At 48.9% G+C, this 22,730-nt stretch overlaps 1 protein-coding gene across 1 annotated transcript in view; it reads left to right on the top strand.

Annotated features, from left to right (window-relative positions):
- LOC146869133 (E3 ubiquitin-protein ligase TRIM39-like) overlaps positions 1-22,730 on the top strand; it is a 122,653-nt gene that overhangs the window by 16,861 nt on the left and 83,062 nt on the right. The window contains exons 3-4 of the mRNA XM_085630014.1: positions 7,264-7,494; positions 19,249-19,271. Coding sequence (XP_085486140.1) covers positions 7,264-7,494; positions 19,249-19,271 — 254 coding nt within the window. The remainder of the gene's footprint in view (positions 1-7,263; positions 7,495-19,248; positions 19,272-22,730) is intronic.

Below are 22,730 nucleotides of genomic sequence, written 5' to 3'. Positions count from 1 at the left end.
CCCTAAACACCCCAGAGAGGTTACAGTGCTCCTACCCTCCTATTTCCCACTTTTTTCCCCCTCTTTTCACCTTACTCGCTTCAGCGGAATCAAAAAATGGCGGCCAACGCTTCCTAGTTTCAACCGCTCGTACCGCTCTCAGCCAATCAGCAACAAGCTCGTGCTTGTAACGCCTCAGCCAATCAGATGGCAGAATTCCTAAATACCGATATCTGTAAATTTCGGTATTTCTAAAAAACTACTGAACAAATTTACACCAAATAAACAAAAGCATGCTTTCTAGACCCTTCCCCCTGCCAAATTTGGGGTAATTCCATTCACCCGTTCGACCTGTAGCCTTGTATAAAGTCTCCTATGGAAATTAACATAGAGAAAACACGTTTTGGGAACTCCCTTTTTTCTCAGCCCCCCCTTGACGAATCTCCCCTACACTTTCAATTTAGGAGCTGATCTCAACAAAGAATTAGTTTTGAAAATTTCGTTAAGATTCGTCAATCGGCGCCAAAGTTATTGCGAATAGAATGTTGCCATTTTCCTATAGTAACTAGGTCCTAACTATAACTACCTACTGGCAACCGCCAGTAGGTAATATATGTATATATATATATATATATATATATATATATATATATATATATATATATATATATATATATATATATATATATATATGGATAGAGAGAGATTGTATGAGTTTGACTAATTTAACATATCACTCATCACATCTTTCAAAAGGTCTATAATTTTGGTTATAGATCAGTGTTATGTAATAGCGAGGTAGAGCCATCCCAGAATTTCTCCCTCTTCTCACGTTTATCCTGATTCTGGGATTGCTCTATCTATCGTTTCCACGGGGCACTTTGGTGACGCGTGATGGGTGGACGGAGGGCCGCTCTGGGGGTGCTGCGGGCTGATGGCTGCTAATCCAAAAGACAGCCTATAAGGAGAATGATTCCTTCTTCACGATACTGGGGGGCAGTGAGGGAGGGGTGCAAGAGGTCAAGGGGGCCAGGGGGACTGCTGACAAAAAGTAAACAAGCATTGGCATAGCCAATAGGTCTCGTCTTTGGGATCTTATAAGTGTCTAGCCATGCAACACTTGATGTTGTTGCTACAAGGATATTGTGCTGCATAACTAAAAACTTATAAGGTCCCTGTATTCTTTAAAACAATAAAAACAGATTTCAAAAAAAAAAAAAAAAAAAAACTTATAAGGTCCCAAAAGCGAGGCCTTTTGGCTATGCCAATGCTTGTTCTTAGCGGCATTTGTAGTCAGCACCTTTGTCAAATGCCGAGCAGGTCTACAATTGTGGAGCCGGTGTCATTGGGGCTTCTGTTAAGGCTCTTGTTGCCCTGTATACATCCATTCCGCAGTAGAGATGGGGTGACTGCTAAGATTTCATTATGCAGGAGGTTAAAGGAGATAGCCTTAATGTCCTTGTTCTCTGCAGTAGGCACTCACTCTTTTGCCGGTAGAATGTATTTTCACCAACTTGAAATGATGAAAGACAAGCTGTCCATTTATCAGCCCATCCCCTCCCCCCGGCACCATCAACGTTTTCATTGTGTTTCTCCCACTTTCCCTGTACATACCAGTCAGCGCTGTATCAAACTCTGTAAATAAACGAAGTTGAAAAGGTCGGGATCCAAACCTATAGTTTGCCCAGTTTCATTCCTTCTTGGACACAAAATGAACTGCTAGAAATTCCCGTTGTGCCTTTGAAGTGATTTTTGATGTCTGGCGAGATCTGGTGATATCCATTGGTTTATTTGTTTTATTTTCTTTAACTATAGAAATGTATTTTGTAATCCCAGATAGATACAGAAAGTTCAGTAGCTGATACGGCACATATGTAGCCAGTGAGGGAATTTGCAAGCACAGAAAATGCCCCATGTCACAAGCAGTGAATTACAGCCACAGTGCAGAGGGCCCCCTCACGCCAGTGGGACCCTGTGCCACTGCACTTCCTGCACTACTGATAACTAGGCCAAAGGCTGTTGCCCTGCCGGTGCTCGTAGTCTCCTGCAGGAGAGATAACACTATAGGGCCTTGCAGTTAGATAGTTTGTCAGCGTGTGTTGTAATACTGCCCTTACGTGCCTCTTGGGTTTAATCGCCAATCTTCCCGCTGTGCCCCCTCCAGCCTCCACCCCTTCTCCTATAGCCGATAAACACATTAAAGCCTTAGACTTCCCTCCAATCCACCCATACAGGAGTGAAGGAGGGAGGACAGGGGTGTGCAGGGGTGTGCAGGGGTGTGCAGGGGTGTGCAGGCCCTGACTATCCGGCGTGGAGTTCTTTGTTGCCACGGAGACAGCAGCAGATATTCATGATGCGCGCCATGTGCTCGCAGGCCGTCAGCGCCGGCCCTATTGACTTTGCTGCAGCTTGACGTCAGGATGGGATTGACCAATGAGCACTTGATTCCGGTTGTCTTGCTAGCGGAGCCCTGGAAACAGGCTCGTGCAGGCGCTCACACTCTAAATGCACCCCGCCTTTGTGTGCAGATTTGTTTTATGTAGCTCTAATATAGCACTACTGTGCCGCCTCGTAGCGCTCTGAGACATCAACGTGCTGAGATGCTAAACAAGCCTGCGAGCGCGCTGTAAGGAATGCAGCTGCCATCATGCCCGCCACTCCACGCGAAAGTGAAAGCTAATTGGAAACCTGATTCAGAACAGATGACACCTTGCGCGCTCCCGAGACCCCTAGGCCATGGGAGTGAAAGTTTTGAGGAAAGGCGGGACATGCACCCGTCTTTGGCTATTTGCTTGCTTTCAATTATTGAAAGCCACACGCAAAGGACAATGGGATGCGTGGGAAGAGGCACACCCACACAAAGAAGGCTCTGGAAGTCTGGAGTGATTCCAAGAGCCCTCTCCTAAAGCAGCGCATGCGCGCTGCGAGACCTAAACAGGGCGCACACAAGTGGAGAAGGAGGGTGGCAGGGGGCAGGATTAGGGAACATAAAGACGACTTGAGGATAGATAATGGATACAAACTTAAAATACACGGTAGCGGCCCAGATCACCAAATCTTATGGCATTGATTAGATGTAGGGCCTGGAATGTGTCAGGCTTAAATAGTGGAGCTAAGCATCAATTTATTGGGGAGGAGACGAAAGCAGATAGAACCCATATTGCCCTTCTCACAGAGACGCATTTAGCTTACAAAGATCGAGGTTTGCTTAAGCATCTTGGGTACCAAATAATTATCTGCACATCTTAGAGCACGTCTATAAGGGGTACTGCTATAATTGCGAGCAAGGCACTTGATTACAGAATCCTTAAGACCTTGGCTGACCAAAGGGGGAGATGGGCACCGGCGCAATTGGAAATTAAGGGTACGAAGTACGCGTTCTGCGCAATATATGGCCCTAATGTCAACGAACCTACTGTCTTTGACTTTATATTAGTTTATAGTTATTAGACTGGCAAGGGAAGCGACTAATCATGGGCAATTTTAACTGCATATTGAAATATGCCATTGATTCCACAAACCGGGCGGCCACTCCTAGAACGATGAAGGTGAGAGCTTCAATCCTTGAACTGGGGCGGCTGCACTCTTTAAAGGACGCTTGGCGTACACTCTACCGGACTGCTCCGGGGTATACTTACTACTCTGCTCCACATCGCCAGTGTTCTAATATAGACATGGCTTGGGTTTCTGACTATATACTCTCAGCTGTTGACGTGGAAGTATGCCCTAGGATCGCATCTGATCACAACCCCATATTGTTATCTTTTCAGGTTAAGGCGAGGCTTAAAACACATCATCCCTTCTCATTCCCGCGCTACTTACTCACCGATGGCGACTACTTAGATCTAATTCATAAAAAGTTAGCATAACCAGCAGTACATAGGGCAGCAAAACAGGGAGCGAGAGACGACGGTTAGAGCTGCTCTTCAGCAATGACTTGCCAGTGAACTTCGCCATGCAGATGCAATTTGATGAGGCACCTTCGATAAGGACTTAGTGCATACCTTCTTCATAGACGAGCAACTGGCTATAAGCATGTTTTCAGGGAGAAAGTTGCTGTGAGCTACAACAAGCACAGGTCGCTACAATATGAGTACATGGATCGAATAGGGAAGGTGCTTTCCCACCAGCTAGCAGACAACGGAGCTAAGACACTGATAAAGGTCATGAAAAGGGAGAACGGCGTACTACATAAGCATCCGCAAGCTATAGTCAAGCAATTCTCCGTCTTCTATCAGAAACTTTATACACAAAAGGTGGTGTGGGACGAGACAGGAATTCAGGAATATTTAATGGGGAGAAAGCTCCTGCTTCTGAGGGGGTAGACCCGGCCTTGCTGGAGGAAGAAATTAGGCAGGAGGAAATCAGGGAAGCAATACTGGGGTTACCATCAGGCAAAGCGGCCGGGGAAGACTCAATCCCAGACAAGTTTTACAAAGCCCGTAAGAGTGTTTTGGTTCCCCTCCTGTGAGAGGTTATTCAACTTATAGGATCAAGGGGCTTGGTTCCCGAGTCATGGAATATTACGAATATAGGGCCAGATGTATAAAGAATTGCTTTTGCGATTCTTAAATAGCAAATTTTACCAATTCGCTATTTAAGAATCGCAAAATGCAATATATTCAGTATTTGCCCAAAAAATTGCGAATCCTACATATTTCTTAGTAGCGAATCGCAAAGTGTGATTCGCTATTAAGGAATACCTTCCCATTCATTCCAATGGGCCTAGAGGCCAATTGCGATTCCCTCAATGCATTCGCAAAATAGGTAAATGCAAAAATTGCGATTACCTATTTTGTGAATGCCTTTTGGGATGGTATATCCCAAAAGGCTTTTTCCCATTCGCAAACAGACAGATTCTGCAAATCGGCCCGTTTGCGAACGGGAAAAGGCTTGATACATCTGGTCCACAGTCTTTTTCTTGAAAAAGGACAAGCCACTTGAGGAGTGCAGCTCTTACCGGCCGCTATCCCTTATAAACGGATTTGCTAAAATCCTTGCCAGCCGGTTGGCTCTCATGATGCCAGGCTTAGTTTTGGGTCAGCAGCATGGCTTTACACAGGGCAGAGATGCCACCGCTCATGTCAACACCGCGGTGGGGGCTTTTGACACTGCTGGGAAGTCAGTGCTGAGCTTGGGCATGGTCTTGTTAGACGCCGAAAAGGCTTTCGGCTGGATGGCTTTGGACTACTTATGGGCAACACTTACATCATTTGGATTAAGAGGAAGATACTGTCAATGGGTACAAGCTCTGTATAGTAGACCTCAGGCTAAATTGTATATTGACAGCTTGCAAACTGCTCTGTTCCCAATTCAGTGTGGCACTAGACACGGCTGCCCTCTCTCTCCTCTTCGCGCTATATTTAGAGCCATTTATTAGGGCGCTTCATGCTAATGCACTGATACTCCCTTTGACCATAGGGCAGCGCCAGTTGAAAGTCACCGCTTATGCTGACGACATGCCCATTTTTACCACCGAACCAGCATACGCGATAGAAGCTATTGAAACGGAAACAAAGAAATGTGGCCTTAACTTCCAGCCTGAACGATCTATCTCAGGTGTCTGCTCAACCGCTAGCTACTTAGGGGTACGCATCACTTCAAAGATCGAATATACCGGCACTAAACTACGATCCTCTGCTGGAAGCTATAACCAAGCTACTGAAAAGGTGGCATAAGTTTCCAATTAGCATAATGGGGAAATGCCTACCAAAATTCTTATATCTATTCCGGTCAATTCCACTGCATGTCTCTAACTCCTTCTTTAGTAAATTAGATGGTGTCTTGAGCAGTTTTATTTGGGGGTCCAAAAAATCACAACGGGGAATAGGGATAATGAAATTGCCGTATAACCAGGGGAGGGGGCTAGAACTTCCAAATTTCAAAATGTACTACTGGGCAGCATTTGTGGGGCAACTCCGTAGCCTGCTAAGCCCAGAAAAACAAGATTTTTGGCATGAACTGGTTGTGGGGCCTGATAGTCGAACGTTTTATATAGAATCAATGACCCTAACTATTTTAAACGTGTCCGCTTTAAGGCCATCAGGGATTGCGTACACATATGGCACACAAAGATGGGGATCAAAGCATTAACACCTGCACCAGTCCTAGCGTCCCTGATAATTATATCGAGCAAGATAAGGTGCAATGGGCTTAGGACACAATCTCCTAGGTCCCAAATAGAGAAACAAGAAAAAAATATTTCTAGTCACTCGAATTCATGTACATGTACGCTTGAGGACGAAACGTGTTGGCGGTTTCAAATTTTAAAGGACACAAATAAAGAATGACTTTAACAACGCAAGATCTTACCAACTTTTTTTCTCTTGGGAAAACAATTGTTTATTGTAAATCTATCTCATTGTGAATATGGTCTGATAATGACATGTACATGTATTTAACATATGGAAGTGTGCAGGGCTCTTTTGCTTATATTGCGTACACATATGGCAGGGAATCGTTCCCCGGTGTTCTATCTCTCTTTTTCATTATAATCTCCCCTTATGGGGTAATACAATGTTTCCAGAGGTATTTCAGGACCCTGAGAGCAGGCGGTGGTGGGCAAGATATGACATTGACCATTTGGGCCAGTCATATGACCATACGGCTTTCGGTCATTTGAAAATCTGCAACGCATATTCAATATTCCTCGTCAGATGTTCTTTAAAGACCTCCACATGTTCACTACTTGTCCTGATTTAGAAACATTCTGGCAAAGGGTAACATACGGCATAAAGATTAGATTAGGGGTCGACTTCACTCTATCGGTAGCTGAAATCATCTAGGCATACGAAGAGGATAGTCCTGGTCACAGATTTGTTATTTCAATAGTGATTGTGGCAGCTCGACTTGCTATAGCCAGGGCCTGCCTTTCATCTAAACCTTCCTCAGTAACTGAGTGGTGGGCAATTGTGAGAGAAACCTTTAAAAGGGAGAAGGCTCTGGCTAAAGCAAGGGGAGTTCCATCTCTGCAGGAATTCGACTCCATATGGGGTTGTGTCGAAGACGATTAGAGTATCAGCTCAATTGGGACTATTTACTAGAACAGGGTCAATAATTTTAAATGTGTTCATGCTATGACCTGGAATTATACTGAATGTATGTATGTATTATTGTCAGTATTGCTGCTTCCTGCTATGCCACCTTTTCACAGAGAGGGCCTTGATGTTCCTTTTTTGACAAAATATTTTTAAAAAAGAGAAACATAATAGCATGTTGCTGTGGGATAATAATAATATGTAAATATATGTGATTTGTTTAATTGTTAAAATTGTTTCAATCAAGGAAAACTACAAGAACCAGACAGAGAAGATCATTAGTACATTTGAGCTGCTGAAGGAGTTTCTGGACAAAGAGAAGCAACAACTTCTCAACAAACTGAAAAAGGAACATGATGAGAATATGAAGAAGACGCGAGAGAAACTGAATGAACTGGAGGTGTCACAATCTACTCACCGGGGCCTCATCGCAGAGTTAGAAGTGAAGTGTCAGCAACAAGATGTGGACATGCTGAAGGTGAGAGCCGGTGTCTGATGCCTGTGGATGTTCAGAGCAGGTTTGCTTGCCGTGATGAACAGACCCTGTTGGGTTGGGAAGGAAAGCCCTTTGTAGCTCTGGACTGCATGTTCCCCCGCCCTAGGTCATTCCACCAGGGGTGCTCACCACAGACCCTGTTGGGTTGGGAAGGAAAGCCCTTTGTAGCTCTGGACTGCATGTTCCCCTGCCCTAGGTCATTCCTCCAGGGGTGCTCACCACAGACCCTGTTGGGTTGGGAAGGAAAGCCTTTTGTAGCTCTGGACTGCATGTTCCCCTGCCCTAGGTCATTTCTCCAGGGGTGCTCACTACAGACCTTGCCTGTTACATGGGTTGGATTGGGACACTAGAGTGATGTTGTGGAAGTGGGCACACTAAGAGACCACTCTCTAGGAAAGTGGATAATAAGGTGTCCACACACCTGGGGCTGGCAATAGTGGCAGCTTTACCTGTCTTAAACACTTTGTCGGTCTATTTTTTTATTTTCATCTCTGTGGTTCATAGGTGAGAAGGATATTATTTCTATCTGCATTGTTGATGTGTGTGGGAATGTGAGGATCGGTGTGCATGGCTGACATGATATGAAATGAAACCCATTTTGTCTTTCAGGTGTGTCCAGCAGCCTTTGATGTTGGACAATTTTTGGCTTTTGTGTAAAGCCCCCCAGACCTTTGTTAACTGGGAAACCTGCATCTTTGACATTCCTTCCCTCCCCCTGGTGTCCTTTTATTGACAGAGTGTTCAGTGGTAATATTGTGTTTTCCTCCAGAGCCCCAGAACAATCCTAGCTCTGTCCCATCTTCTTTCCTCATCTGTTTCACAAATTATTTGACCTGGATTTTAGGGTCGAATAAACATCTATACCAGAGCTTGCGGAAACGAGCTCAGGAAAGGCGCCTGAGATCAAGCAGCATTTGGAGGACTCTCCTCATTTTCAAACTGTATAGAAGAGCTGCTTGTTGGACTCTGGGGATACATACTGACCAGCCTGAACATACCTTGTTCCAGGATCATTTAAGATCAATGGCAGGGCTGTCACCCAGTATCATCGAGCAATGGCTTTGACCCAGCACCTGGATCTGCTAATTTCTGACCTCCATTTAGCAGACTGGAGATTAGGGATTTAAGGCCCGATTCACAGAACTAACTTAAGACAAAATTCTAAATTTACTACCATTTTGGTATTCACAGAAGGCACTTACTCATTTTGGTATTCACAGAAGGCACTTACTCATTTCGGTATTCACAGAAGTTAGAGGAGTCCTAACTTTAGGACTCCTAAAGTTAGGAGTTCTAACTTTACTACTTTTAATAAGCATGTTAATGCATAATTTCTACATAAATTGGTAAAAAAAAATATCCAGAAATTCTTTAGTTTCATCAATAAATGAGTCCAATACTTGAATGGCATGCCATTTAAGCTTTAGTCTCTTCGGGGGGTGACGGTGTTGATGGTCCGCCGTCAACATAAAAACTGTAAAGGAATTGTGGCAAGCCTATGCATTATTCAACACAATTTCTAGGCCTGTACAAAATTGCAGAATTCATTTTGTGATATTTCACAAACAATATGCAAAATCAGGTGAAAATGTATGATGCATAATTTTGCAATATCTCACCTGAAAATTCAATACGAAGGCATCACATGTGTTCAAAAGAGAACTCATTCAAGGAGAAAATGTCTTCTGCAATAGATTTTCTGCTTTAATTATTCTACTTCTATCGAAGAAATTTTGCAAAATTTCACTAATGGGCAATTCATGGAAATTTCACTTATTGGGGAATTCATGGAAATTTATGTTTGAGAATTTTGCAAAGTCGAGACTACAATTAAAATGTCACAAAGGCCTAGCAGTGGCTTTAAAAATATCAACCGAATTCTGGGAGTTATAGATAGTTCTAAGAGTGTATTGCTGTATTGACTATGATAGGACTCCGGACAATGATAGCCGGGATGTGGTGTGAGATGGGGATTTAGTCATCAAATTCTCGTCCTGATAGGCTAGGCAGGATCCTTAACACATACTCTATGAATGAATTCCAAAAACTGCCTAGCTTGACCATTGAGTCAGTAACATATTGTGAAGGCTATGAATCACTGATGAATAATTCACATATTTTTAAAGTGCTGGAAAATGAGCAGACAGTTTATATTAAGTGACACTTGCAGAATTTAGGGGTGCATACATGTGAGGAGGCTAACATTTTTATTTAGGTGGGGAGGCCAAGCAGCTTACAGGAGGAACTGTCAGATGTAGGTCTGTAGATTTAGCACTGTTGAGGTCTAAGATATGGCTTGTGCTCTTGTCTGTAGTTGTGATTAACATTAGGGTGGTTTCGAACTGTGGACTATTATTTTTCTTATTTTTATTGCTTCATTGATCACTGTCAACAGACATACACACACACAAGCACACACACACTTATGTGTCAGGTCCTGTGTGTTTTTTTGTGTACACATAAAGCTCTCTTGCCAGACTTGGCAGTGGAAGAGGAGTGACCTGTCTGGTCATCTGCTCTCTCACCCCCTTGCTTTTCCCTACCAATAGTGCAGGTGTGGTGCCATCCTAAACACCTGGTGGGTTGTTCACCCCTGCTCCACTTCATCCTGTGTGCCTCAGCCTTCCATCCTGTCCATTAGGTGTACTGTGACCCCTCATCGTGTTTGCTGTGGCCACCTTGCTCTCCTCTCCATTCTCTCAGCGATGCACTCTTACAGTCTATTGTGAGTGCTCTTGCCTGACACATTGATTCTCTGGATGCCGCAGACTCCCTTCTCTGTGTGCAGCAGGTGCAGCACCCTCCATACTGGGGTTGCGAGTTTCACCTGCTGTCTTTCCTCCATGTCCTAGCCTAATCCACTATTCCACTGCTGTGCCTCTGTCTCACTTTTATGACCAAATGTGTTTATTAAGCATTTTTATTTTAGAACATGACAGACAGTATTTGCAAAGCTTTCTAGGAGGTTACAGATAAGGTTGATGCATTCACAAGACATCAATTAAACTCCTATTAACCTAATCAATGGAAAAAATCCATTGTGATACTTTGTGGAATTATGCTTAAAAAAGGGCAAAGGGTGAACAAGGGTGACATTTCTGGCAATACTTGAGCAGTAGGAAGTCTGTGATTGTTGTGCGGCTTCTGTCTATGCAAGGAAGGGGCTACACAGGCACAGGAAGGTAATAAAGATTTAACAATTTGTTCTATACATGGGAGGAAAGCAGGGGAGGAAAGCAAGGGAGTGGGGTGCTACTTGTGTGCTGGAAGTAATTGCCGGCATGCCAACGACAGGGGAGTGATCACACGGAGCAGAAGTGTCAGTCACTCACAATTAACATGGCGGGGAGGGAGTCATCTTTGATAATGCTTTGAAGGTGGTTCAACATAGCATCTTATTCCGTAAGGATTGAGGGGCAGATTTACAAGCCCCTTGCGCCTCATTTACGCCACCGTTGCGTCACTTTTGTGATGCAGCAGCGGCGCAAATCCTGCGGCATGGTGCGAGGTACTTACAACGTGACGCATCTGGGAGATGGGGTGTGTATGGAAGCTCTTGCCTCTTCATTGCCTCCAAGATGCAACAGTTGGGGGCATTGACGCATGCCACTTTAAGGGTATACCACCTTTAGCTAACAAGAGGGTGAGCTCTGTGAACCTTGCTGTTACCTTACTTTGCTTAGTGTGCTTGTAGATGCCAAAGGCACCCACTTCCCAAGTGTTAAATCCCTCGCAGTGAGGGATGTTGGCTAGAGTGGCCAAAACAGGTCACCAATAGTGTGCTAGGGATGAACAGGCCCACAGGACATGCTGAAGGTCTGCATTATCAGATTGGCAGCAGAGATGAGTGTCTGGAAAGACCTGGTTTACTTTGGCAGAGGAGAGGTATGTTCGGTGTAGTATAGAAAACTGGACGTTGAACTGGGCATTTCTGGATTCCAGGTGAGGGTACACTAAAGCTTGCGCTCATTTCGCTCTCTCAGAGCCCTGGAACCCCCTTCTAAATTACATTTGCCGCGTTCGTGAAGCTGAATGAGGTGGGCCGAAGTATATTCCCAAACGATTTCTTATAGCCAGGTGGCTAAAAGTCAATATGGACTCATTACAAACATTTTCGGTATAACTGTGAGTTTGTGGCTCCTCATGAGTGAATCCCCATAGCATACAACTGCTCTGCCGAAGCTGCCTGTGCATTAGAATCTGCCCTGTATGAAAATTGTGCTGTGCTAGGTTTTGTTGAAAAGAGAGCAAGTAACCATCTAAGGAAAGGTCTCCAGAATGTTTATGCTTTTTTGAGTAAATTCCTGGGTGCGAGGAATCCCGGCTGTGCAGGAAAACCCTGAGCGGTATTTCAGGGGCATATGGAATAGTGCGCCTTTCAGTAGGCCTGGTCACCCCCCTGACTCCTGCCGCTACCTGCCCTGCTCCTGCCGCCGCCGCTGACACCCCTGATCCAGAGCGACCCAGCCACTGCTGAGCCGCCCGGCCGCCAGTTTCCCGCCGCTGACCACTGCGGACACGCCCACCACCAGCCCATTGGCCGCCCCGCTCCCGCCAACCCAGCGGACCCGCCCTCCCGTCCCCCTACTTAAGGAGCACGCCGAGTGTACTCGGGAGTGACCACTGCGCCTTTCAGTAGGCCTGGTCACCCCCCTGACTCCTGCCGCTACCTGCCCCTGCTCCTGCCGCCGCCGCTGACACCCCTGATCCAGAGCGACCCAGCCACTGCTGAGCCGCCCGGCCGCCAGTTTCCCGCCGCTGACCACTGCGGACACGCCCACCACCAGCCCATTGGCCGCCCCGCTCCCGCCAACCCAGCGGACCAGCCCTCCCGTCCCCCTACTTAAGGAGCACGCCGAGTGTACTCGGGAGTGACCACTGCGCCTTTCAGTAGGCCTGGTCACCCCCCTGACTCCTGCCGCTACCTGCCCCTGCTCCTGCCGCCGCCGCTGACACCCCTGATCCAGAGCGACCCAGCCACTGCTGAGCCGCCCGGCCGCCAGTTTCCCGCCGCTGACCACTGCGGACACGGCCACCACCAGCCCATTGGCCGCCCCGCTCCCGCCAACCCAGCGGACCCGCCCTCCCGTCCCCCTACCTATGACACCCCCGGAGCGACCGCGCAGCGGACGAGCGCAGCGGGAGCGCCGAAGGTGCGCCAAAGGTAAGCCCGTCTGCGCCCGTCCGCGCCCAGCGCCCGAACCCCTGGCCCCCGAGGACCCCAGCCCACCCGCCAGACATACGACGCCGCCACCCTCAACGCACTCAACACCGGCCGAACCCCAGGATGCCACCAAGCCACCCCGAGACGCACCCACGGACCCTTCAGCTGCCTCGCCTGCAAGTACACCTGCATCCGGACCTGCCCCGCACCAGCACCCGCCAAGCCGAACACCAGCAGCAACCACCTCAAGTGCATCCTGCTCAATACCCGCTCCGTCCACAGACACGCCATCGAACTCTGGAACCTCCTCGACACCACATCTCCAGACGTTGCCTTCCTCACGGAAACCTGGATGAACGACTCCTCAGCGCCCGACATCGCCATCGCCATCCCAGAGGGATACAAGATCACCCGGAGAGACCGCGACAACCAGACTGGAGGAGGCATCGCCATCGTCCACAAGAACACCATCCGCATCACGACCAACACCGACGACACCCTGACTACCGCCGAACACCTACACTTCCAGATCCACACCGACCCCAAGACCACCCTCAGAGGCACCCTGATCTACCGACCCCCGGGACCACGCACAACATTCAGCGAAGACATCGCCGACTTCATCAGCCCGCACGCCCTCCCCTCCGCTGACTCCATCCTCCTGGGGGACATCAACTTCCACCTGGAGAACAACAACGACCGCAACACCACCACCCTGCTTGACAACCTCGCCAACCTCGGACTCAAGCAGCTGGTGTCCACCCCACCCACCTCGCCGGACACACACTCGACGCCGTCTTCTCATCCAGCAAAGACATCGCCTTCAGCCACGCCACTGGACTCCACTGGACGGACCACAGCTGCGTCCACTTCACCTTCAGAAGAACCACGATACACCACCACCAGCAACAGGAGACTCGAAGAAGCTGGAACAAGATCACAGCCGACCAGCTTGCCGCCTCCCTGAGACAGCACCCTCCAGCCAGCTCAGCGAACCCTAGCCAGGCCGCCGACAACCTCACGAAGTGGATCAGCACCTGCGCGGACGAACTCGCCCCACTGAGGACCCCGCCCAACAGACTCGGCAGCAAGAAGGCCCCATGGTTCACCGACGAACTCAAGAGCTCCAAGAAGAACTGCCGAGCCCTCGAGAAAGCCTGGAGAAGGGAGCCAACACCGGACAACATGACCACCCTCAAGCTCGCCACCCGGAAGCACCATCAACTAATCCACGCCACCAAGAAAACTGCATTCAAGGACCGGCTGGACAACAACGCACACAACTGCAAGGAACTTTTCAACATCGTGAAAGAGCTCTCCAACCCCAACGCCGGAAACAACGACATCACCCCATCGCAAGACCTCTGCAACTCCCTCGCCTCCTACTTCCACAACAAGATCGCTGACATACACAACAGCTTCATCCCACAAACAACGCCCCCCACGACCGCACCAACGCCCCCCACCACCACCCTCAGCGCCTGGACCCCGATCAACACAGAAGACACCATCCACACGATGAACTCTATCCACTCCGGATCTCCGACCGACCCCTGCCCTCACCACGTATTCAACAAGGCCAACGCTGTCATCGCACCCCACCTGCGAGACATCATCAACACCTCCTTCGACACCGCCACCTTCCCTGAGAGCTGGAAGCACGCCGAACTCAGCGCTCTACTAAAGAAACCAACAGCGGACCCCACCGAACTCAAGAATTACCGCCCCATCTTGCTCCTCCCGTTTCCAGCCAAAGTCATCGAGAAGACCGTCAACAAGCAGCTGGCCGCCTTCCTCGAGACGAATGGATCCCTCGACCCTTCACAGTCTGGCTTCCGAGCCAACCACAGCACCGAGACCGCCCTCATCGCTGCCACCGATGACATCCGAGCCCTGCTGGACAACGGAGAAACAGCGTCCCTCATCCTCCTAGACCTCTCCGCGGCATTCAACACTGTCTGCCACCGCACCCTAGTGCAGCGCCTCAGCAACGTCGGAATCCAGGAGAAGGCACTGGAATGGATCATCTCCTTCCTCGATGGAAGGACACAGAGAGTCCGCCTACCACCGTACAAGTCAGAGGCCACAGAAATCATCTGCGGCGTCCCCCAAGGATCCTCACTCAGCCCCACCCTCTTCAACGTCTACATGAGCCCCCTTGCGGCCATCGCACGCCAACACAACCTCAACATCATCTCCTACGCCGACAACACCCAGCTGATCCTCTCCCTGACCAACGACCCCGCCGTCGCCAGAGCCAACCTCCACGAAGGGATGAAAGACGTAGCCGAGTGGATGATGACCAGCCGCCTGAAACTGAACTCAGACAAGACGGAAGTCCTCATCCTGGGCTCCTCGCCCTCCACCTGGGACGACTCCTGGTGGCCCCCCGCCCTGGGCACCGCACCCAAACCGACAGACCACGCACGAAACCTGGGCTTCATCCTGGACTCCTCCCTCTCCATGACCAGACAAGTCAACGCCGTCTCCTCCTCCTGTTTCAACATCCTGCGCATGCTACGGAGGATCTTCCGGTGGATCCCCACCGAGACCAGGAAGATGGTCACCCAGGCCCTTGTCACCAGCCGACTGGACTACGGCAACGCCCTCTACGCCGGAACCACCGCCAAGCTCCAGAAGAGACTCCAGCGGATACAGAACGCCTCAGCCAGACTCATCCTCGACGTCCCCCGAAGCAGCCACATCTCCGGACATCTGAGAGACCTGCACTGGCTCCCCGTCAACAAGAGAATCACCTTCCGTCTCCTCACCCACGCACACAAAGCCCTACACGACCAAGGCCCGAGCTACCTCAACAACCGCCTCAACTTCTACGCTCCCAAACGCCATCTCCGATCAGCCAGCCACGCCCTCGCCGCCGTCCCCCGCATCCGAAGAGCGACAACAGGAGGAAGGTCCTTCTCCTACCTGGCCGCCAAGTCCTGGAACTCCCTCCCTCCCGACCTGCGCCTGACCCAAGACCACCTCTCCTTCAGGAAGAAGCTCAAGACCTGGCTGTTCGAGCAGTAGCGGCTCCCCCCCCCCCCCGCTAGCGCCTTGGGACCCTCCGGGTGAGTAGTGCGCTTTATAAATGGCTTGATTGATTGATTGATTGATAGTGTGCTGTGTGAGTTGGAAAACTTATCTGACACATTTTTTGAGTACTGTACCCGCATAGAGGGATATTGCATGCGCCGTGCCGTGCCATCTAGAAGGATTGTCCATGTTGTGTCTTCTGCATGGGCAAGTGCCACTAGAGGCTCCATCACAATTGTAAAAAGCAAAGTTGACAGAGGGCATCCCTGCATATTTTCCCTATGGACAGATAAGGAAGCCATTATCATTTTGCCCATTAGAGCATGCGACGAGTGAGCAGTGTACAATAGTCGAATAAGGGGCAGCACTCGCTTACATACCCCTAGCCTGGGTAGAACCTGGTAAAGATAACCTCAGTCAGGTGTCTCAAGGGCCTTCTCTACACAAGACGCTAGCACTAGACAGGCAGATTGAGGGAATTGGAAAGAAACTCTGTCCATGATGTGGAGAAACCTGCGGATATTTAGGGCGGTGCTGCACCCAGGCACAAGCAATTTTGATCTGAGTGGATAAGATCAGGGAATATTTGTAAGTATCTGTGTGCTAGAATCTTGCTTAAAATTTTGCAGTCACTACCCAAGATAAGCAGTGGCAATTGAGCAGGGGTGGCTCCTCCACAATGGCGGAGGAGTGTAGCCCCACAGGCTCAGAGCTAGCAGGTGAAAAACAAGCATTGGCATAGCCAATAGGTCTCGCCTTTGGGACCTTATAAGTGTTTAGCCATGCAACAGTTGATGTTGTTGCACCAAGGATATTGTGCTGGATAACTAAACACTTATAAGCTCCCAAAGGCGATACCCGCCCGCTCAGGCCAATCCCTGTGCTGCACTCATAGCATGAGAGCAGCACGGGGATTGCACAGGGAGCCTCTCCTGAGCGGAGCGTCAAACCCGCCCGCTCAGGCCAATCCCTGTGCTGCACTCATAGCATGAGAGCAGCACGGGGATTGCACAGGGAGCCTGTCCTGAGCAGAGCGTGAAACCCGCCCGCTCAGGCCAATCCCTGTGCTGCACTCATAGCATGAGAGCAGCACAGGGATTGCACAGGGAGCCTGTCCTGAGCGGAGCGTCAAACCCGCCCGCTCAGGCCAATCCCTGTGCTGCACTCATAGCATGAGAGCAGCACGGGGATTGCACAGGGAGCCTGTCCTGAGCGGAGAGTCAAACCCGCCCGCTCAGGCCAATCCCTGTGCTGCACTCATAGCATGAGAGCAGCACGGGGATTGCACAGGGAGCCTGTCCTGAGCAGCGCGTCAAACCGGCCCGCTCAGGCCAATCCCTGTGCTGTACTCATAGCATGAGAGCAGCACGGGGATTGCACAGGGAGCCTGTCCTGAGCGGAGCATCAAACCCGCCCGCTCAGGCCAGTCCCCATGCTGCACTCATAGCATGAGAGCAGCACGTGGATTGCACAGTGAGCCTGTCCTGAGCAGAGCGTCAAACCGGCCCGCTCAGGCCAATCCCCGTGCTGCACTCATGGCATGAGAGCAGCACGGGGATTGCACAGGGAGCCTGTCCTGAGCGGAGCGTCAAACCCGCCCGCTCAGGCCAATCCCTGTGCTGCACTCATAGCATGAGAGCAGCACGGGCATTGCACAGGGAGCCTGTCCTGAGCAGAGCGTCAAACCCGCCCGCTCAGGCCAATCCCTGTGCTGCACTCATAGCATGAGAGCAGCACGGGGATTGCACAGGGAGCCTGTTCTGAGCAGAGCGTCAAACCCGCCCGCTCAGGCCAATCCCTGTGCTGCACTCATAGCAGGAGAGCAGCACGGGGATTGCACAGGGAGCCTGTCCTGAGCGGAGCATCAAACCAGCCCGCTCAGGCCAATCCCTGTGCTGCACTCATAGCATGAGAGCAGCACGGGCATTGCACAGGGAGCCTGTCCTGAGCAGAGCGTCAAACCCGCCCGCTCAGGCCAATCCCTGTGCTGCACTCATAGCATGAGAGCAGCACGGGGATTGCACAGGGAGCCTCTCCTGAGCAGAGCGTCAAACCCGCCCGCTCAGGCCAATCCCTGTGCTGCACTCATAGCATGAGAGCAGCACGGGGATTGCACAGGGAGCCTGTCCTGAGCAGAGCGTCAAACCCGCCCGCTCAGGCCAATCCCTGTGCTGCACTCATAGCATGAGAGCAGCACAGAGATTGCACAGGGAGCCTGTCCTGAGCGGAGCGTCAAACCCGCCCGCTCAGGCCAATCCCTGTGCTGCACTCATAGCATGAGAGCAGCACGGGGATTGCACAGGGAGCCTGTCCTGAGCGGAGAGTCAAACCCCCCCGCTCAGGCCAATCCCTGTGCTGCACTCATAGCATGAGAGCAGCACGGGGATTGCACAGGGAGTCTTCGGTACTGTCCCTGGGGCTGCTGGAACTAGGCAGATGAGGCGCAGGCAGCTTCAGGTAAGTCTTCCTCTTTAAAAAAATGATTATGAAACTCCCCCCGTGCTCCCCTCGTGTGCCCCCTCCACCTGCCCCACCTGCCCCACTTCTTTTTGTTTGCGGCGACCGCCACTGCGATTCACTTGGATCTCGATCAGGTTTGGTTATTGATACGAGGAGAAACAAACGGGGTACAGGGGAGAATGCCTATCTGGAGGGTTTGTGTGCAAACATTGCATATTATTTAAGAGGGAACCGGTCCAGGGGTTTTACTGTTGCTAAATTGTGTATTACTAATTTGTTTAAAACTTCTGTAGTGGCCAACAAGCTCTTACCAGTGATGTTCAGGTATGCGAGCAAATGTGAGTGGGGCCAAGAACTGGGTGGCGGCCCCTGCGGCAGGTTTGTGGGTGTCCTCTTAGAGCTCTGACTATTATTAGTGAAAGGAGTCCAGTTTGTCACCTTTGGCCTAAAGCACCGTGACGAGCTGGAGCTGTATATATACAATGGTGGTTGCTTGAATTTCCTGCCATATGAGCTGCATTACCAATCCTCCATCCATATCACCCTCTGCATGTGTCTTAAGGTATAGGCAGCGTAGTTTAAATAACACAGGCATTCCTTTAAAGTAGTTGTCAGTGCATCAACCCTGCCCTGTCTCTCTTCTTGTCCTGTCTGCATGCCTCTGCCAGACTTTGTGCAGCCCACACCTAGAAAGGGAGCCTTCTCTACTTCTACATCAAAATGCTCATGAACAATGCTCATAATGTTCTAAACTTTAAATGTGTATGATAGCCCGATGGTCACACATGATTTAAAGGAAACCTGAGTGAACTCCCATTGTGCATGGAGCCACCTCTGGTATTTGTTGCAAGTTTGCCTGATCGGATACGGCCAGGTTGTTCTGAGACTAAGCGGCTCACAGTCAGAAAAATACAAGTGTTAAATGTTGAAGATATGTTGTTTCAATTGTATGCTCTGATATTTAGATGGTACCTTTCCTCCAATCACAGATCAGGGCCCATATACAATAGAAATGAATGCTTCACTGCATGCGTGCTTGTCTATTTACCTTCTCCTCTTTCTTCATTTCTCTCTAGGATGTGAAAAACATTTTAAGGAGGTAAGTTCACTTACGTTTGTAAATTTGTTCTTCCAGTACTCTTTTTAAGTTTAAATAATTATCAGAAGTTAATTAATATGTTATTTCGTATTTATTACGATTACATGGTGCGGCCTCAGACCAGCTCTCAGTTATCCCGCTGTGTAGGACTTACAGGAGGTACCAGGAGGGCTTCCTCTCCCCCAGGCCCCTCAGGAGTAAAGTGAACTTCATCCCTCAACCAGTAGTGCGCAGGAGGCTCTTTTGCAGAGTTTTGGGGAAAGGGGGCGTGGTCTCCGAAGACCTCTTAGCAATCCCGCTGTGTGGCACTTACTGGAAGTGACAGGAGGGGTAGTTGGTCTCTAAGGATGTCCATAGGGGCCAACTACCCCTCCTGTTTCCCTGGGTGGGCTAGGGAACCCACATTAGAGGGTGGGCCCAAGGGGATTGGATTCCCGATTCCGAAATCATCCAGAGATGGGGGGCCGTTGGCCACCCTCCTTTTTAATGTATGATTTTATTTTTTAAAAAGGTCAGGTCCTCGGGGATGGGTTCCCCAGGGCAAAAATCGGCAGGGGGGAGGATGGATTCACAGCCCCCCATTTAAAAAAGGCATGTCACCGGGGGATGTGGTCCCTGCAGTCTAAATTGAGCCTGGGAAGGAGGGCCATGCAGCCACCCTCCCCTAAAAATGTTTTGACATTTTTTTTAAAAAGGACCGGCAAATCACAGCCCGTCCGCCCCCTTCCTCCACCACTCCGCAAACGCGCCTCCTGGCACAATACTGGTTGGGGAATAAAGTCCTCTTGGATGCTCAGGGAGAGGTGTGGCTCAGTGGCCAGAGCGGCTGACTCCAGAGCACTGGGCTCACGGCTGAATCCCCGGCGGCAGCTCAGCTCGGCACCATATGACTCTGCGTAATAGCTCACTTAATCTCCCCAAAGTCCCCCAGCGCCTTGGGTGATATGTTCGCGCTTTATAAATATGGAATATTATTATTACGATTATTTTTATTATGTTGAGGGTCTTGGGGGGCCAAGAAGCCCTCCTGTTACCTCCAGCAAGTCCCTTACAGCGGGATTCCTGCGAGCTAATCAGAGGCCCGCCCCCTTTCTCCTTCTCTGCAAACGTGACTACCAGTTAATCAATCAATCAAATAATCTTTATTCGGATATTAAAAAATAGCCATAAAAGATACATAATTTACAATCGGGCCTTCAAAAACACAGTATTCCATACATTAATAAATAATTCGTATTAAAACAAGCATCTTAAAAACTAACAATCGATGTCGTCCTTAAACGGATAAGCTGTACACTTGTGCTCGATTCATTTCAGGTTTTTTAATTCTTTTGTTACTGCCCCTTTTTGATGCGGTCAACCCAATTACTCCTCTCCCCTGGTTTTTCTCAGCTTGACTGCCAGGCGCAAGAAGTGTACCATGCTGAACGATGTAAAAGGATCAGCGGCAAGCTTGAGAAATAAAAGGGCCACTTTGGCCTGTCCAATATTGGCTCGTTTCAATATTGTTTTTAAAAACAGTAAGCGTGGGTAAGCAAAATAGGGACACAGTAAGACAAAATGCAGGGTGTCTTGCGGAGATCTAAGATCGCAGCCGCAGCACCCTTTTGAGCTTACATCATGTACAAAACCTGCTGGGACGGCCAGAATGTGGTGCAGCAAGTCTAATCTAAATCTAGACATTAGAAATCTATCATGTCTATTGTACATGTTGGCCAAATAGAATTCCATGCCCGGCTTAATTTTAATGAGCTGGTGTGATCTCGCTGTACTTTTTGACCCTTCTATTGCCTCTCTGGTCCTAGCCAGGTACTGCCTACATGCTTTATTTATACTACCCTTGTCTCTATTGGCCAGCGTGCTTGGATCTTTAAAGCATTTTTCATGACCCAGCGAGGTCAGAGCATCCCTTACATATCTTAACCATGGTATTCTAAACCACTTATCCCCTTTCATGCAATCCTGTATGATTAATCTACTCAGGGTTGCCTCAGGGTTAGTCCATATTTTTACCCAACAGGAAATTGGATTAGAGGCAGCCTGATCAGTAAGATAGTCTATGCCCAGTTCCTTGTGGGCACCTGCAGGAGCCTTTTTAGAAATTTATCTTCTTCTTTTTGAATGTTCCCCATAGCACGAAAGCCCCAAACCTCGCTTCCATAAAGGGTCTTTGAGCAGCATACTGAGCTATATAAATGGGTAATTTCGTGCGGGGACCAGCGGCCCAATCTTGTTGCGTAATTCATAATAGATCCCACAGCACTCGGAAGTTGACTGCATTTAAGGCTTACTAGGGGTTTAAAACTAAGATCTTGATCAAAAACAATCCCCAGGTAATTAAAAGTTTTTACTTTTTCCAGTGTATGGGTGCCTATTGAGAAGCTATAATTCTTGGCCGGTTTTTTACCTACTTCCATGACATAAGATTTGGATAAATTGGGCACTAAGTCTAAGTCCGCCATGAACCTGACAAACCCATTGATGAGCAACTGCAGGCGCCTTCCTGTGCGGGCCAAAAGGACTGCGTCATCTGCATATAGGAGGACTGGTATGCTTCTCTTCCCTATAGAAGGGCAGTCTGCATCCAGCCCTCCCAGTGCTTTATCTAGCCCATTTACGTATAGCGTAAATAAAAATGGGGCTAGGATGCAGCCTTGCCGCACCCGTCCCCGGCAGTGGAACTCCTCAGTCAGGTCACCGTCATCTGTGAATCTCACCTGTGCCGTAGTTTCAAGGTGAAGTGACTGTAGTGCTCGTAACAAGCCCCAAGTCTATGCCCATCTCAGCCAACATCTCCCACAGCTTCCTTCTGTTGACGCAGTCGAAAGCTGCTGAGAGGTCCATGAACGCTAAATACACAGACTACCAGTTAAAAGAACATAGAAATTTACTTAAAAAAAAGGCTAAAGGTACGTTATAGTTATGAAATATATTTTGAAAAATCTTAGAAATTCACTGAAAAAAAACAAAGGTTACACAGACGTTATAGTTAGGCTCAGATTTCTCTTGGACAAAACCAGTAAAATTCAGCAGTTACAGTTACCTAAGATAACTATAAATTACGATCCCGTAAAGAACTGCTTATGACCTCACATATTACATCACTCATGACATAGTCAGTGACATCACTGATGACATCTCAAATGACAAATTAATTTAAAGGATCACATCATAATACCCTTGGGTTTGAATGACGCAGGTATTTTCTTGCTGCTTTTGTGCCACCAGAACGGTCTAAGGCTCCACCAAACATTTTTTATGCTGCATTAAAAAACAATAAGTCTCCTGGGCCATTGAGAGCTTACTGTGCTTTTTAAAAGCACTCTAAGCTAAGGCTGTACGGTCTTCAACTGGGGCTCTGGAGCCTCTTGAGGTTGGTTGTATGGTTGCACTTTGCACCATAAAAGATTTAAAAATAAAGGCTCAAAGACAAGTTAATGTCATTTGATAAAAGGTTTT

Source organism: Triturus cristatus, chromosome 1_1 (genome assembly GCF_964204655.1).
Source record: "Triturus cristatus chromosome 1_1, aTriCri1.1, whole genome shotgun sequence".
Lineage (NCBI taxonomy): Eukaryota > Metazoa > Chordata > Amphibia > Caudata > Salamandridae > Triturus > Triturus cristatus.
This window is presented reverse-complemented; position numbering and strand designations above follow the sequence as displayed.